Source organism: Oryza brachyantha, chromosome 3, assembly GCF_000231095.2.
Source record: "Oryza brachyantha chromosome 3, ObraRS2, whole genome shotgun sequence".
In the NCBI taxonomy this organism is placed as follows: Eukaryota; Viridiplantae; Streptophyta; class Magnoliopsida; order Poales; family Poaceae; genus Oryza; species Oryza brachyantha.
The window spans coordinates 27,559,729-27,576,217 of NC_023165.2; the positions used below are offsets into that span (position 1 = coordinate 27,559,729).

At 41.5% G+C, this 16,489-nt stretch overlaps 1 protein-coding gene across 2 annotated transcripts; it reads right to left on the reverse strand.

Moving 5' to 3' along the window:
* Positions 1–1,063: 1,063 nt before the first annotated feature.
* On the reverse strand, positions 1,064–15,714 carry LOC102701437 (protein NO VEIN). 2 transcript variants are annotated; one of them, XM_015834629.2, is made up of 13 exons: positions 15,088–15,714; positions 14,007–14,341; positions 13,194–13,830; positions 12,821–12,925; positions 10,531–10,729; positions 8,684–10,389; positions 8,364–8,576; positions 5,896–8,163; positions 5,657–5,769; positions 5,061–5,448; positions 4,337–4,654; positions 3,379–3,636; positions 1,064–2,672 (listed from the first exon to the last, which is right to left on the reverse strand). In XM_015834629.2, exons 1-13 carry the CDS (start codon positions 15,712–15,714, stop codon positions 1,443–1,445), a joined length of 8,397 nt encoding a protein of 2,798 aa, XP_015690115.2. In that variant the 3' UTR covers positions 1,064–1,442. The 2 variants fall into 2 exon arrangements, with proteins under 2 accessions (XP_015690115.2, XP_040378026.1); XM_040522092.1 differs by having other exon boundaries at positions 14,007–14,310; positions 15,088–15,132.
* Between the last annotated feature and the right edge of the window lie 775 nt (positions 15,715–16,489).

The window sequence follows — 16,489 nt, forward strand, 5'->3', positions numbered from 1 at the left end:
GCACTGGGAGAGGGCACGAGTACACGACACGGCGGCGGATTTAGGAGAGACCGCGCTGTGCGCTGCGCGAGCGAGACGGCACCGACGACGAGGAGACGAGACGCCGGGGTCATGGCGTTAGGTCGGGGCCGGGTTGGGCTATCCGGCCGGCGTGCTGTTGCTGGTTAGGTTGGTTTGGTTTGAACGCAATGGAACTATCGCGCCCGCTTCCGCGTGGCGTGGATGGCCGGCACGACGACTCGCCGCCCGCGTGAGTGGCGGCAGGTACGACGACGATCTTGGCGTGCCGCGTGAGTGCGGCTGCGCCGACACCACCACCACCGCCTCGTTCTGGCTGGGCTCGGCCACGGTGGGGGTTGGGGGAAGCGCGACGCTGTAATTCTTCGCGGTGGCAGCACGTATGGTTTGGGGGCACGACGGGGATGGGAAGGGGATGGTAGTTCGGGCGGAGACAGTCGCACGGAATTGCCATCACACGGTTCTTTAGTTTGTGGGCGGTTGTCTCGCGGGTTCGGTTTTGTGGTCGTTGCGTTGGCTTGCTCAAAGGAACTGGACCACGCCTTGGAATGGTGTTGCCAGTTGGAAACTTGGAATGATTGTTCGTCTTGTGGTCAGTTGGTGCTAGTGTCCCTACTACATGTTGGCGCAAATGCATTTATATAGGCCCTAGTCTGAAAAATATATGTTGATGCAAATGCATTTATATAGGCCCTAGTCTAAAAAAGTTAATGACATATTTGTGAACAGAAGATGATATATACATAAGACTTTTATATACAGGTTGTTAATGATTTAAAAACAAAGGCTAAAAATTAAACAATACTAAAAACACAAAAATGGACTTTAAATTTATAGTTAAAAAATTAATTTTAAGCTTATAAGCAGAGTGAAAAGATATGAATGTATAACCTTCACACCAGCCCGGACAAAGGATCAGACACCTGGTGGCCAATGTTCATCCGGTCAAACATCTCAACAACGGGAATGATTTCGTATATTCGAAAGCTCATTGTAACTAAAATATGGCTTCCAAGATTGGAGTGCATGGTGTGAAATTGGTGAATGAATGATTCTGGTACTGTTGTAAAGACCTCACGGTAACTCAAATCGAGACATTTCTGTACAATTGTTAAGACTTCTAATTGTCATCAGGCATGTTCATCTGTCCACAACCTCGAACCGAAAACCGAGGCCACGACGTTAGATACAATACAGTTACAACAGCTAACGTTACAATTTTAAGACCTATGACATGGCCGATAAACATCGCTAGACTTGGTATCTTGAGAAAGAATAGAATGGGGTTACTATGGAAAACTCTATGCTGGTAATGTGATGCCAAACAAAACTGCGCAGGTCAGTTTATACCTATTGAGGTAAAGATGCAGGGGCAAATCACCCCTTCTTAGCGAGTAAAGGCTTGAAACCAAAAGAGCCATATCTCAACGGTTAACCTCAGTTTGCAAATCAGAGTTGCCTTCAAAGTAACGGCGTTTTGTTTCACCACGCTGTTGCGCCATTACGCTCTCTGACATTACGAGGGCAAGGTGCAATGATTTCTGCTGACAAAGCTTGTATGGGTTCTTCAAAATGAGAAATCTTGCCTTCTTTGTACCTGAAAACACAACATAGGCAATACTTGATGAATCCCCTTTCTCTAATGCAAACTGCCATTCCCTCGATGTAATGTGGAACCATTCTTTGGTACAATATTTTGTTGCCTTCACTTCCACATACTCCGTGAAACCCTCTTTGTGCGTGATAACAATGTCATAAGGCAATCCCGTTTCACTATCTTGATTCACCCACCTGACATTATTGGACCCAAAAATATCAACAAAATATTGGTGGGCTGCAGCTTCGCCACGCCTGCCAGTTTGCAACACCTCGTTTGTGTCTGGAGCCTTTATGCAGAGCCTATCCCTCTGTTTTGAAACATTGGCCAGTTTATCATTGAATTCTGTTAGCTCAATATCCACAACTGAGTTTGCTGAACTTCCAGTTTCCAAATCCAAATAAGTCGGCACATTGGCAGAGTTATTCGACATCATCATATGAGGCTCATCGCCAGTTGCCACTATACGTTCTGCAAGCACTGTATTTTCTGACCCCAAATCCTCTTCTGTAATCCAATCCCCTTCAAGCTCAACAGGACCCCAAACATATCCTGAGTTTTCACACTCAGCAACCTTGGTTAAGTCTAACGATGGTACACCATTGTTCAAGTTTGTCTCCTGAACTGATGCATACTGGTTATTGTGAGATGTTATGAAATCTGGAGCTGTTCTCCAATCATTAGGTGGCCAACTTGAAGCAACTCCCGACATTCTTTGATACTTGGAAATATTAAGTTCACACGTAGATCGAAATTCAGTTTTTTTACTGTCACATACAGATGGGCATTCAGTTTTTTGGCAATCAACATCTTGGTCGGCCATGACCAAGGAAGAAAAGGACCAAACAGCTTCCTGCTCAGGCAAATCAGGGACATTCTGATTATTGACGATAAAAGACTCTATTTGTTCAGCTGTGGTGCCCGAATCTGCCATGGTTTTGACCATGTGCAGAAAGTTTGCGAAGTGCAGATCAGCAGATCCATCAAAGAAAAGTCTAGACAGCTCCAGAAAAAGTGAATGTGAATCAGCTTCTTGTGTAGCATATAGAATATTTCCCTGGAAATAAGGAACATATCAAATAGACGTTTGCATTGCAAAAAAATTCAAAAGGTGTGAAACTTATGTACAGGAGGTAAGGAGGTCAAATATACAATGCTACCCTAGAGACCCCCACATGTGCACAAAAAAACATTCAAAGCTTAAAATAAAATTACTGCTGGTGCAATTCTAGCAATATAGCATTACTTGGATGTAAATGCAAAGTACACCACTATATTCAGTGCCTCCATGGTACCACATCTGACCTGAGAACAAACCATCTAATTAAGCAGCCAGTCTTCCATCGAGGGTTCTTCTCGAGTCCCGGAAGACCAGCTGGTACCCATGTAGCAAACCAAATGTACCTTACCAACTTTAGTGTAGCCCACAACAAACTTACCAAAATTTGGTAAAGCCAAAAATTTGATATTCTAGTTTATAACAAAACCAAATAATACCTAAACAACGTTACCAAAATTTTGGTAGCAAACCAAGCACCTCTGCCTTACAAAATTTGGTAATACCACAACTTACCTAGGCTTTGGCATTGCTAATTTTTGGTAAGGCATAAAACCAAACCGACCCTTTTTTGACAAAATAAAATGTCTGAAAGAAAGGGCTCCTCCAGAAGCCTCTCTGTTCTGGGATTTCTTATGAATAACAAATAATGGAAAGCAGGTAATCTGTCTGCTAAAAATGGCAGAGTAGAAAGGTAGATACTAACCTGCAATAGACAATTGCATTTGAATCTTCTGTTAGAAGAACTCTCACGTCCTTTCAGCTTATACTTGTGGAATAACTTCTCAACGATAATAACTTGGAGATTGATAAGCTTTGTGATCTCATTTTGTTGAAAGTTTATATATGTATCTCTATGCATCTTATAGATGTAGCGTTGCATATATGATAATAGCAAAGAGATTAATGTAACCTTTTCTCTGTTGTCCATTGTACCATAAAATATTGCTTCACGATAAACAACCTATGAAAAGGGCAACAATTGTGGGTGAGAAACAAAAAGAAAATGGACACTAGTTGTTGCTAAAAATATTCAATATGTAAGTTCCTACTTCTATGCTTATGCAATTTGAAGTATTGAAATAAATGTGTTTTTATAGTTACATAATCAGTGAAAGAAGTATCTGTATGAGAATTAAATATCAAAGTATGCATCCAGCCAGAACGCATACTTCCAATTGCTATTAGCCTGGTATCAACTGAACTGAGCGACTCACGAAGTGCTGCTTGCAATCAATTTTGACAGTTATCTAGAGTCAGCATCATCCAAACAAATATTTCACACTACAAAAAAGGTTTTTTAAGATTTATCCACCTAGAAGTTTCTCCAATTCACTACTACCCACTCACAGGATGAGCTGAGGTGGATCGAAGAAAATGGGTATCTGTGAAGTGCATGAAAAACACACTGGTGTGGTGCCATGGCCAGTTCAGTTATTGCATCATTCTATTTTCTACCTTTTTTGGTTCTCTTGATAGAGATCAATTTGGAACATGTTTTTCATCCATACTAAAGAACACTGAGAAGTTGTCACTGTTCACATAATTTCACATCCAAATGAAAAAAAATGGTTGGTCTTCAAGATGATTTTTCCTGCATGAGAACTTGGCGCAAAGCAGATAAAAAAGGGTCAATGACCGTGCCAAAACAGCATTTTAATTACCTTAGAAAGTGCAGGGATACCTAGGCTTTTCATCAATGCAGCAAGTCTCCCATACAACATTTGATTGTCCTCATAAGAAAGTTCTCCAAATTGTATGAAGTCAACACCATTGTAGTCCTCAACGTGTTGCTTCAACTCATTATCATCTACCCAGCAAACAAGGCCAAAAGAAGGATGCAGAGAGACCCATTTATCACCCAAGGTTGGCAGTATTGTCGTCTCCAACTTTTGAAGAGATCCTTTCAAGAACAATATATCGTTCATGTTGCCATTTGCAGAATGGAGATCATTAGCCCACCTTGCAAACACACGGAAGACCTACATAGAGAGAGTAAATGAGAGCTGGTAATTTCAAGGAGATACTCCCTCTGTATATGCACATTATTGCCACTTTTTCCAATAGTATACTGCGACTATTGATTATTTTCATAATGTATTATTTCAACAACTACGAAAACGAACAACATATGGAAGTAATTTCAAATACAAATCTAATGATACCACATGTGTGACACTGAATATAGTTTAGTAATTAGTCAAATGTTATGAATGTTGACTTTATGGAAAACAAGGATGCCAAATATTTTTTATGCAGAAGAATGGTAATTTATTTTAAAAGTAACAATTAGATGGAAATAGCTACATATAACATTTTAAACATTAAAGTACAACCAACAGCTAGTACCTTCAGTAAAGTTACGGATCATAAAAACAAACAACTTGCCTGATTAGTGACTTGTGAAGGTAATGCAGCATTCGACAGCCCCAACAGTATATCAACATAATCTGATGTCTTTGGAACCTTTGGTACACCACATGCCTCAGTAAAGAATTCACAAAGGCTGGGATAGGTTGAAGATAGCATCCTTCTCGGGAACATACTCATCTTCATTGAAATGGCTTTCTCTGTTATTATTTCAGAACAGCCTGTTGGGTCATGCCAATATAGGTCTTTTGGGGACAAGAATTTTCCAGCAACAGGATCACTAGATCGAGCACGCTTTAGTGGTGTAAATATAGAGAAGCAAGACAAAAATTCCTGTTTAATGTCAATAGTTGCAGCGGCAAAACCTTCTGACACAAAGGTGTAGAATTTGAACATCTGGTCCATACTGGATAAAAGGAACGTCAAAGCATTTTCAAAGTTATTATATTTATAAAAGAACACAGATATGCCATGTACTAAAACTGTACATACATATAGGATATAGATGGGGTCAGGGAATATTTAGATCACTAGTCCTTACATGACTAATTTACACTCTGAAATTGCAGATCACATAATGCTATGATTAAAATGCAGACATTGAAATCAAGTACCTTGCAGTAAAAGGGTTCTGTGAAGCAATCCAGGATTTGAGGATCATCAAAGCATCACTATATGATACCTTCATTTTGAATCCAATATCTTTCGCAAGTGATCTGCTGCATATCTGTTCCATAGGAATAAGGTTATGCCTAAGGTGAATGGGAGTTTCTTTCTTATGGCAGCAAAAAGTTGGTGATCATATTCTTTTATGAGTATTCAGACATGAAGATTAATAAATATAAACACTAACCTGAGGTACAGCATATGGCGCCACACTACCTAGAATGGAGCTCACATCTTCCGTATTATAAAATAAATCTGTTGGATAATGAAGGTCCTCATCCATAGCTGATGCTATCCATTTCAAGCTCTGAATAGAATTCATAAAGGACGATTCAACTGCTATGGTTTCACCAGAATGTGTCACATCTGTGTGGATTTTAGCTTTTGCACTATAGTGAGCATCCCAGAATTTGTCAAGCACCTCCAGAAGATACACACAATTTTCTCGACATTCTTTTGAAGAAAATGTTGACAAAATACTAGCCAATTCTGGTGACTCCCAGTCATACACAGTGCAGTATGCTCCAGAATTATGACCTTGAGAAAGTCTTCCTGCGACAAAAGAACCAGCCTGAGAAATATTTTTCTCAACTTTCACTACCTGAACAAAGTCTGTCACGCCCATCTCCTCAAAAAATTGTCTCCATTTTTTAAGTTCAAGTGGTGGTAATGAATCTGAACGACGATTCATCAAATAACAACTATCAATTTCAATCCATTTTATTTCTACATTCAGAAGTAGCTTGCTTATGTCCACAGAATTTCCGTATTCTTTACTGAAGTGAATTGGTTCATCAGATGGGCACTTGTAGCCATGGTTTGTAAGTAAGATAGGCCTCCTCCGTAGTTCTGACATTATCTCTTCTTTTTCAAAGTTACAGCTTGCACAAGGAGACTGAAAGTGAAGCATTACAAAGCTCACATACTCTATCATCATTGTATTGGCCATATTCGCTTCTGTGTCACTAGACAAGGACACCAGGATGTGATTTTTTATAATGTCATGTCCAGATAACTTCCGCAGTCCCATTTTCAGCAGAATGTCCATCAGGTCATTTGCTCTCATTTCTTCTGTGAGATACTTGTTTTGACCAGACACAGAGAGAAGCTGAGGATTTATTATGCGTAGGTTACTATATAGAACTGGAAAGTTCAGCATGCTACTTTTGGAGTCAGGTTTTGAATTGAGGACATCGTAAGGCAACCATATAGGTCCATCTGCTATGGAGCTAAATGAACCATTTGAAAGTGGAATACATGGTATTTTTCTGAGAGCACATAAAAGATCTTCAGGGCTTGCTGTTGATGAAGGATTTCGAGAAGAATGGTACATCAATGATAAATGAAGAGCAATGAACCAAGCACATAGCCATTCCAGCCCCAGTGACTCAATACAACCATCAACTCCACAGATAGATGACATGATATCAATCAAAACTTTTGGTCCGTAGTCATGAATACCTAGGGCCCTTGATAATGTATCAGATATGATTATATCTTTTGATAGGTATCCAAGACCAAGATGCTCCTGAAGTAAGCTATCAGAAAACAATATTCTAGTCTGTTCATCCCAACCGCGAAGTGTGTTGCATGGGTAGACCCATTGCAAACTAGAGCCCTCTAAAACCAGGCAGCGGGTGAGACGCAACTTGGAAAGGATCAAGTGAGGGAGCTGACAAAAGAACCCATGAACTTCTCCCACTAGAGGAACAAAACTCATGAAGGTTGTAACAGCCTTTCCAGGGCAACTCTGGAAGAAGGGAAGAGCACAAAAGGATTCTTGCGCACTGACAAACAAAGAAGGAAATTCAGACAACAACCACTGGTTCCATGCATTATCAGCATCCACTTCCTCTCTGGAAGAGGGTAAAACAAAATCTCCTTGAACAATGAATTTAAGACCATAGTTCCTTAGAGGTAGATAAGCAAATACGGGTTGTAGCTTCAAGTAAGGCTCATACTCTCCTTTCTGAGTCTCCTGTAATGTAAATGCCACAGCTATCTCTGTAGAGCACACATCATGGCGTACAATTGTGCCCTGTAACTTCTTGCTAACTACCAACCAACTCATTATATCATTCCCATGTGAAATTCTCACAATGCCATTACCAAGGGCCTTCCTTCTCATAACCAAAAGGGTATCGTTCATCATGTTCTTAAACTTGATACATTTTAGTCGATGAAGGAACAGGAGGAGAGATGGGTGGAGATCTGAAAACATAGATGCAATGGAGTGCATACCAGTGCCCTCCCTAAATTTTGCTCTGAATGGAAGAACAATGCAAGTATTCCAAAAGGAAGGAGAGTTCTTGTCGTCTTCAACAGATAGCATTCTACTTACAGAATAGGTATTGTAAGGTGCAACTGCAGTTGGCAATACAAAACCAATTTGACCTTCTGTAATATCAAATTTCACGTGGAAACCATTTGAATGGATCTCTGGAGCATCAGTTACCTGAAAAACACATCATAACAAAATGAAAACAGAACCATTCCCACATAACTCAAAAGTCCTACAAAATGTAAAAGTATAAATAGGAAACAATTGATTGTTGCGATGAGATCATGGAACTGTATGATGACAAGGCAAGCACGAGAGTTTACACCGTACTAAGGTAATAAATAACGCAGTAAGAATTGTTCTATTAAACCTACCCGAAATACTGATTTGAATCCAATGCCCTTATTTCCAATATATCCCTGGTTGGATCCTTTCTTTGTTGAGTTACCAACATCACATAGTGCTCGAATGTTTTCAGCAGAGAAGCCACTCTCATTGTTGAGAACAACAATACCATTGTCTTGAAGAATAAATGCTAATGTGGGCTCAACACCCTCAAGATAAGTATTATCATCGGCATTCTGTACCTGATTAGATTACATGAATGTCAGCAAAAAATATACATATGTTCATGCTAACGCCTCCTGAGCAAGGAAAGGAACCAGGGCAGCAAAAACTTGCAGAGAGAGTTTACCAGCTCAAGAAGTAGGTGAGAATCCTGGGAGTATAGTTCTTGTGAGAGACAATGAAGTGCTCTGCCAAGTCGAGCGTGCTGCTTTTTTAACAAACTATTATCAGTGTAACTTAAGGACTGATCCAAACCAAATTCTTCACGGCGTATGGTCTCAATAACTTGGGTTGCTTCCTCAAGTTTCACTTCTCCCATCGTGGGAGATTGGTTAGCGTTGGATTCTGCAGTATCAAGCTTTGTTGTGACAAGATTTAATATATTTTGGTTTTTACTTACAGCAACAATTTGATTCTCCTTGCCAGACAATGACTTGCCCCTCTCATTTGTTATATCAACATCAGTAGCATTAAGCAAGTTGTTTTCACATGTAGCAACTCCAGATGCATCTGATGGGTACCTAGAAGAAGCATGTATCTCTGCCTTTGCATGAATTTCGTCAGTCAAACATAATCTACGACAATCTTCAGCCCATTCTGCTACACCAAGTGACAACCCAATATCATGAAGCATGCACAGCTGCCCAGTTTCAGTGGCTTCATGCAAGATGGCTGAATAACAATTCTTTGTAATAGTTCGAAGTCCTGCCAATAATATATCTGCTGCAAGACTCCGGAATTCAGAAGGTAGATGACCAAGACAGTCAAGTATAAATTTGGCAACCAGATGAACAGTGTCATGAACATCAGTTGGCATATCAGACCTAATGTTCCTTGCACTAAAGGATTTACCTTCAGAATTAGTGTTCAGCAAATCATTGCCGTTGTCCATTATGATACCTATTGCTCGTTGCGCATAACATTTCAACAAGGAAATTGGAGTGTTAGTAGAACCATTATAAATGTGTAGCAAGGAAAGCAGCTTCGCTGCCACTTGAAATGGTGAACATTGAATAATGCCTTCTAAATATTGGTCAATCGTAGCAGATGGATCGACTCTAATAAACCTACCATCCGTGGTCACAATGCAAGCTAGATCTTGAACTGGACCTGTATTCAGCAACCAGTGTATGAAGGAGCCTAGAGAGGGAGCAAACAACAAATCCCAATGTGACCAAGCAAGTAGATCTGAAAGCATTGGAGCCTTAAGCAAACACTTTATTGCTTCTTGTGATGAGACTGTAACAGAACAAGATTGTTGAACATCATTCATTAGCCCATCAACAGTATCATGGTTACCTTGAACAATTCCAGACCACCGTTTCTCCAACAAAGACATAGAAAACATGATGTTATTTGTTTGTATGTTTTTCCTTCGTCTCTCTATAGACTCGAGAAGTCCTTCTCCAGATTTGTTTTGCACAATATCAAAGCCAATAGTTGGAAATTGCCTTTTAAGAAGCATAGAGAAACTATCCTCTGAAAAACCGCCATCTTCAAGCCAGTTACCCTCAGCTTGGCAGAGTAAAACTTCAATCTGTTGCTGCAGTACAGAAACTTCCACCGATGAAGGAACAAACTTTCCCTCTTTCAAGAAAGGGCTCAACTTCGGGGGTAAATGTTGCTCATGTTTCCCCAAAAACTCGAGGAAAGTACCATGGCCAAGAGCGCTAAATTGGCTGGCTGAAAATTTAGCAGTTATGAATGTTTCACAGTTGATAAGCATTCTCAGGAATGTAGATTTTCCCCCTTGCAAAGCATCGGCTCTGGACACTCCATGATTGGACTCAAAAAATTCAGTAATTCCCCCGATAACATCATCAGTGGTGACACCTGCAGGAATATATAACAAACGTGAAAAGGTGGTATATCTTTGACGTATGAATTGCGCAACAAAAAGGTGGTGGTGGAGGGGTGTGTGCGTGTGTGTGTGTGTGTGTGTGTGAGAGAGAGAGAGAGAGAGAGAGAGGGTACTGAATCCAGGATCCTTGCTGCCATCATTGCTATCATTGGCTTCTTTTGCAACACATTTTGATTTCTTTTTACTTGGTGGGGGCTCAACTTCCATAAGCTCAGTGGTGGTGTCAGCAATACTTGATGATGATTTATTCTCATTAAAGACATTGATCGCGTCATAAAGACTATCCAACAGTCCACATCCCATCGCTCTAACCTGCATATCCATGTCGCATTACATAAAACAAATGCCCCGCAATGGTACTGAATAGCATAGCAAATGGAAAGAAAAAGGAATGAAATGCTCTTAAGCAAGTAAAGTTGGTTTGTCCTGCTCAATATTTCCCAACCAAATGTTTTTGACTGGGCCAGACTTTGCTGGTTGGATTTACATTGCTAGTCCTTTAAAACAACTAAACAAGTCTATTCACTTAATAATGCAAGATGTTAAAACACATTCAATCCTTTATTGGTTCTCCGTACGAAATCAAATAAATCCTTTATTGGCTCTCCATGCAAAATCAAACAAAACCTTCACCAAGAAAGGAAAAGCAAAAAAATCTCCAGGGAAAAAAGCATATGTAACTTTTTCAGCCACTTGATTGCAATTTTTTAGCAGTCACTTGATTGTAAAATGAAAATAAATCAATGTCACATATCCACATGTGGTAAAATCTAAGAGATCTTATCAATTCAATTCTTGAACTGGCTGGAATTTGCAGTAAAACCACCCAAACCAGCATGGAGGAAGCTGTGTACTGTAGCAGCTTCAATTCTGGTAATTCCAGTCCGGAAAAAATGATAATATACTCTTTTCTCACCGTTTTGTATTTATATACACATTTTAGAAAACAGCAGGAACATATATTTCCCACGGTTTGAGGGCACACCCCTGCACCATTGGTGCAGCTCACCGGCGCAGGAGCAATGGGCTGAGCAGTGGCGCAGGAGCTCCATGCGCCACCGCGCTCAGTGCCGCAGCACCCGCACGTGCCATCATAGTGACACGGCAACAGGAGCGGTGGCGCGCCATAGTACCGTGACGCTAGGAGCGGTGGTGCGTGCCCAATGCATGCTATCACTCCCACACCACAGCTCCGATTCTACACATTCACGATGGATAGAGCCAGATATGATTGAGCAGATGGACGGTTAGAAACTGCTTCATGGTGCTTCACTCAACTGAAGTGTGAATCATACACCGTCCAGGTGTATATGTATGGACGAAGCTAGCCCATGGGAGCCCATTGCCTCCCATGCATGCGATGCATTCCTTACATATTAGTGATGTGGAGTATTTGTTAAAAGAAAAACATATCAGTGATGTATTTATATGGTTGAATGCATAGGTCACAAAGGGACTGTACACTGGGTGGCACCGCGTGTTGTTGGGATGGCGGCGTGGGACCATGGCGGTGCGCCCCCGTTCCATGGTATGTGTATATTTTTGTGTTTCTGTGCCAGATGTGTATATATATGCAAAACAAAAACAAAGATTGTATATTTTCAAAAAAAAAATCATTCCAGCCCATCTTGGCGGAATCAGCCTTTCCACTCATTCAGATACCAGCTCCAGATAATGGTTTCTCCATTCCAAGCCAAAATGAAATAATCAGGCTAAACTGCCAGAACATGTACTCATATTTTTTTTGTGTGAGACCAGTGCGATGCTCAATCGGCAGGGAGCTGCCAGGAGCAAGCCACTGGTCAGGGTTTCAATCCCTGGTACTCGGTACTCACCACCCCCCAAAATTAACTTCTGGGCAAGATTGAGTTGCCTCTCTCTTAATACAATGATACTTCTGGGCAAGATTGAGTTGCCTCTCTCTTAATACAATGATACTAAGCTCCTCCTTAATATCCCACTTTTTTTGTTTCAAAATTTATTATATTATAACCCCGCATGGTAAACTGGAATGTGCATGTACCAGAATATTACATTCCAAAAGCTAAACTGGAATTTTCTCCAGGATACATGAAATTGACAAATGTGGGAGGACAGGAGATAAAATAGTAAACACGAGCACATACGTAGGATTCATCACAGACAGATAAATCTTCTTGTGAACCACACAATGATGGTCTCAGACACTGTCAGACATGGAATGGCCCACTCAACTGATGATATAACTTGCAGGTTGCATCTATAAATCCTATGAGTTCACTAACTCTCTGTCTTAAGGTGCACTAGGTAGCAACTAGAATGCTGAAGCCATTTTGCACAATATATCACGGTAGTATATACTAGATATGGAGTACAAATAAAATGAATGAGGGAGGATGGGTTAAAGAGAACAAATCAACTCACAGCAACATTTAGGAAGCCAATGCCAGGGTATTTGGAGAAAAACTTTATTATTTTCTTCTTCTCCTTTGGTGTTTCCACATAGTAATTTGCTAACAACTCCAAAACCTTCATGGTGAAATGCAAGACAATTTAGTTTAGAAATAGGAAATTTCAAGACCAAATTTCTAAACAGTCAACCATGTGTTTTTAAATAAGTAAAGAGATAAAGGGCATTGTACGACCAAACAAGTATGACAAATATCAGAAATAAATCGATATTGGTGAAGGTCATCAGTACAACAGAGCTACATAATTATGGTGTTTGTTTGTGAAGGTCATTCAGGTCCACAATTATAGAAATACAACAAGAATATGATCATGAATATAAGCATACCTGTTCAACTGGATGTTCATGGCATGCTTCTTTCCAGGTGGTTATGAATTTCTCTAACTTTCCTATATTCAGGGAGCAGTTAGGTAATAACTCCTGTTTTTGCATTTGCACCTTTTGCTTCTTCTTCGGCTGCTTGCACATGGAGCTGGGGCTCCTATTTTCTTCAGATTTCCTTTTTTCTCTCATGTAACCCTTTTTGCCACTCTCTTTTACCTTGTTACTATCCAAAGGTGGCTTTTTACTCACTTCAGACTTCAAGCCAAGGCGTTCCATTTCTTCTGTTTTTGAAGGATACGGACAGCTACTAACACGCTTATCAACATCCTTGTTATCAATAGCAGCACAACCATGTTTACTATTGCTGTTCTCAACTGCATCGCACTCGGAGCTAGAATTGCCATCAGTTTCATCATCGGTTGAATCAAAACGGATATGCTTATTGATACCTGGTAATTTCTTAATACGACTAGTTATAGCACTGAACCTCTCGTCCAATGCCTGTTTGCTCAAATGAAATTTTCTATTTTTCACCAAATCCTTCTCATGACTATTATCACATGAGCCACTGGAGGTGCCTTGAATTTTAACAGCAGACACTTCAGTTCTCCTAGCCTGCCGGAGAAAGGAAATATGCAACCTACAAAATCTCCCCAAATTAGATAAACAAAAATATTGTTGAGCCAAAAATAGGCTACTAATAGTAGCAGAAAGACCAAACGAGATTGTTTCTATTTCAAACTTGAATATGCACCACTATACGCATTGGATGCATGAGGGAAGTAGTACATGCCCAATTCTAACATACATACATACCTCAAGCTCTGTATCCGTACACCGAGGTTTTCCTTTCCAGAGATTGAATTTTGCTCTGCAAGATAATCCAAGAAGTTTTCCACTGTAATTTTCTTTTTAGAGCTATCCATAAACTTCTGAAGCCATTTTATAATCTCCTCGCTACTAAGCTTAGGTATCATGGACAAATCAGCAGGTACTGAAAAGTAATGTGCAACAAGTGGCTGCTGAAGAAAAGGCCCCAATCCCAACTCTTCAAACTCCCCAACGCTCTCATTCTTGCATATCTCAGACTCTAAATCATAAACTGATACAATTTTCCTTGCTGCAACATAGCAATGGATAAAAGTATTCACCTAAGAAAAATAACAAGCCATGGCCATGTAAAATAAATCAGCAGCATCACCAAGTAAAATTGAAAGAAATACTGATGGTTTGATTTGATAGTAACAACAAAAATCCAGGAAGCTTTATGCTTATTCAGAAGTTAGAGATGTTTACATGGAAGGTTCTTAATATTCATCTTGTTCTACGTCAAAAGCAGTTTGCTAATTTAGAATTATGTGCTCACCCACATTATAGACCATTCAATCTTTTTGGGATCATTACCATCAAATACCTATCATGACTTCACATAATCACAGCACTATATGCAACTGGTTGTCTATCTTCTGCCAAGACATACTAAGCAACATTGACTTTGGTGATTTACTCAACGGCTTAATTCTTGCACCAACAGCAACAACTTATAATTTCAGGCTAAGAGAGTTTCTTCGCCTTCATATTTATTTTCCTTTCTTCTGTTTCAGCAGAAGAATAGAACAGTATTGTAAAGGAACAGTATTTTAACAAAAAACAGAGAAGAAATGGAAATTCAGCAGGTGATCCAACTATCTGACAAAAAGAAATAAACAAAGATCGCAAGTAATGCTAAAGAAGAAACGTGAAATTTGCATAGTAACGCTACAATTTCTCATAAAACCTAAAGCTTTAGCACCTGCCCACAAAGACTGAGAAGAACATATACGAATTTTGCACGGTTACATAGTAGCAACATTTAATTGCAAACTATTGTACTTGCAACCAATCAAACAAAACTGACCTTGCCCTCGATGAGGAAGAGGTCTCGCAGGAGGGGCACCTCATGGAGCTGGACACCGAGAGAGCCCCAGGAATCCACTTTGAGCGCCACCAGCACCGCTTGCGCCACCTTCCACCCTGTAACGCCCTCGCCGGCCTTAATGATCTTATCCCGTGCCTTCCTCGCAGCCGCATGCGCCCTCTCAAGAGCCGCGTATTGCTGTGGCGGGGGCAGGGATGGCGGCGGCTGTGCCTGGGCCTGCGGAGGCGTCTCCTGCTTCTTCTTATTATTATTAGACTGAGGCTGAGCCGGCGTGGGCGCCGCGGGGGCGGCAGGGCGGTGCTGGAGATTATGGGTAGGGTTCGGGGCGTATGCAGATGGATGGAGGAGCTGCTGGTGGTGGTGGTACTGCTGCTGCTGCTGGTGGTGATGGTAGGCGGCGAGGGCGGCGGGGTTGTGGAGCACATGGTTGAAGACGAGGTTGAGGGGGTTCGGGACGTACTGGGGGTTGGGGACGTAGATGTAGGGGTTCACCCCTGCCGCCGCCGCCGCCGCGGAGGTCGAGGCGTCGCCCTGCCACGCGGTGGCCGGGTCGCGGGGGTCGTACCCTCGGCGAGGCGGCCACTGGTGGTGGTCGCGGCCGCTCATCGGGGCGGCGGGTTTGGTGGGGATGAGCCTGCGGCGGAAGGAGCCACACGCCCGATTGGTTTTGGCGGCGGCGGCGGCGGCGGCGGCGAGAGGGGAGGAGGAGGGTGAGGCACGCGGCACGCCGACGGGAGGAGGAGGCGGCTTTCGCGGGCACGCGTTGAGACGGGGGGCGCCTTGCGGCCGCGGGTTTCCTCTTTGCGTATAGGTCGGCGAGCCCGTTTGGCGTTGGACTCTTGGCCTTGGGCCGAGAAGACGAGAAGTAGTACAGTTGGGATAAAATTTGGTTTTTTTTTTAATTTCTAATTTTATTTATTAAATAATATACAAATTTCATTTTGTATTTTAAAAATTCACGGAACTAACATCTTGCCGTCCTCTAGAAGGACAGAATGCTGATGTGTCAAACGGACACCCGGCCGGGAGGGACAACCGGCAACGGCGGGTCAGTCCATTTTTCATTTAGCCCCTTTCCGCCCTTTGTAAGGACGGCAGGGGGTAAATGCAAAATGGCCGCACACGCCCGATAATTTTTCAAGTGAACACGGTTTGATACATATATGTATAACATATGTCCATTTTTTATTTAGTATATTTCCGCCCTCTGTAAGAGCGGCAGGGGGTAAATGCAAAATGTCCGTACACGCCCGATAATTTTTTAATTAAACACGGTTTGTTTGGGCTTTTTGGTTGGCAAAAATACCAATTTTCATTTAGCCCATTTCTGCCCTCTGTAAAGGTCTGTAAAGGCGGCAGAAGGTAAATGCAAAATGGCCAC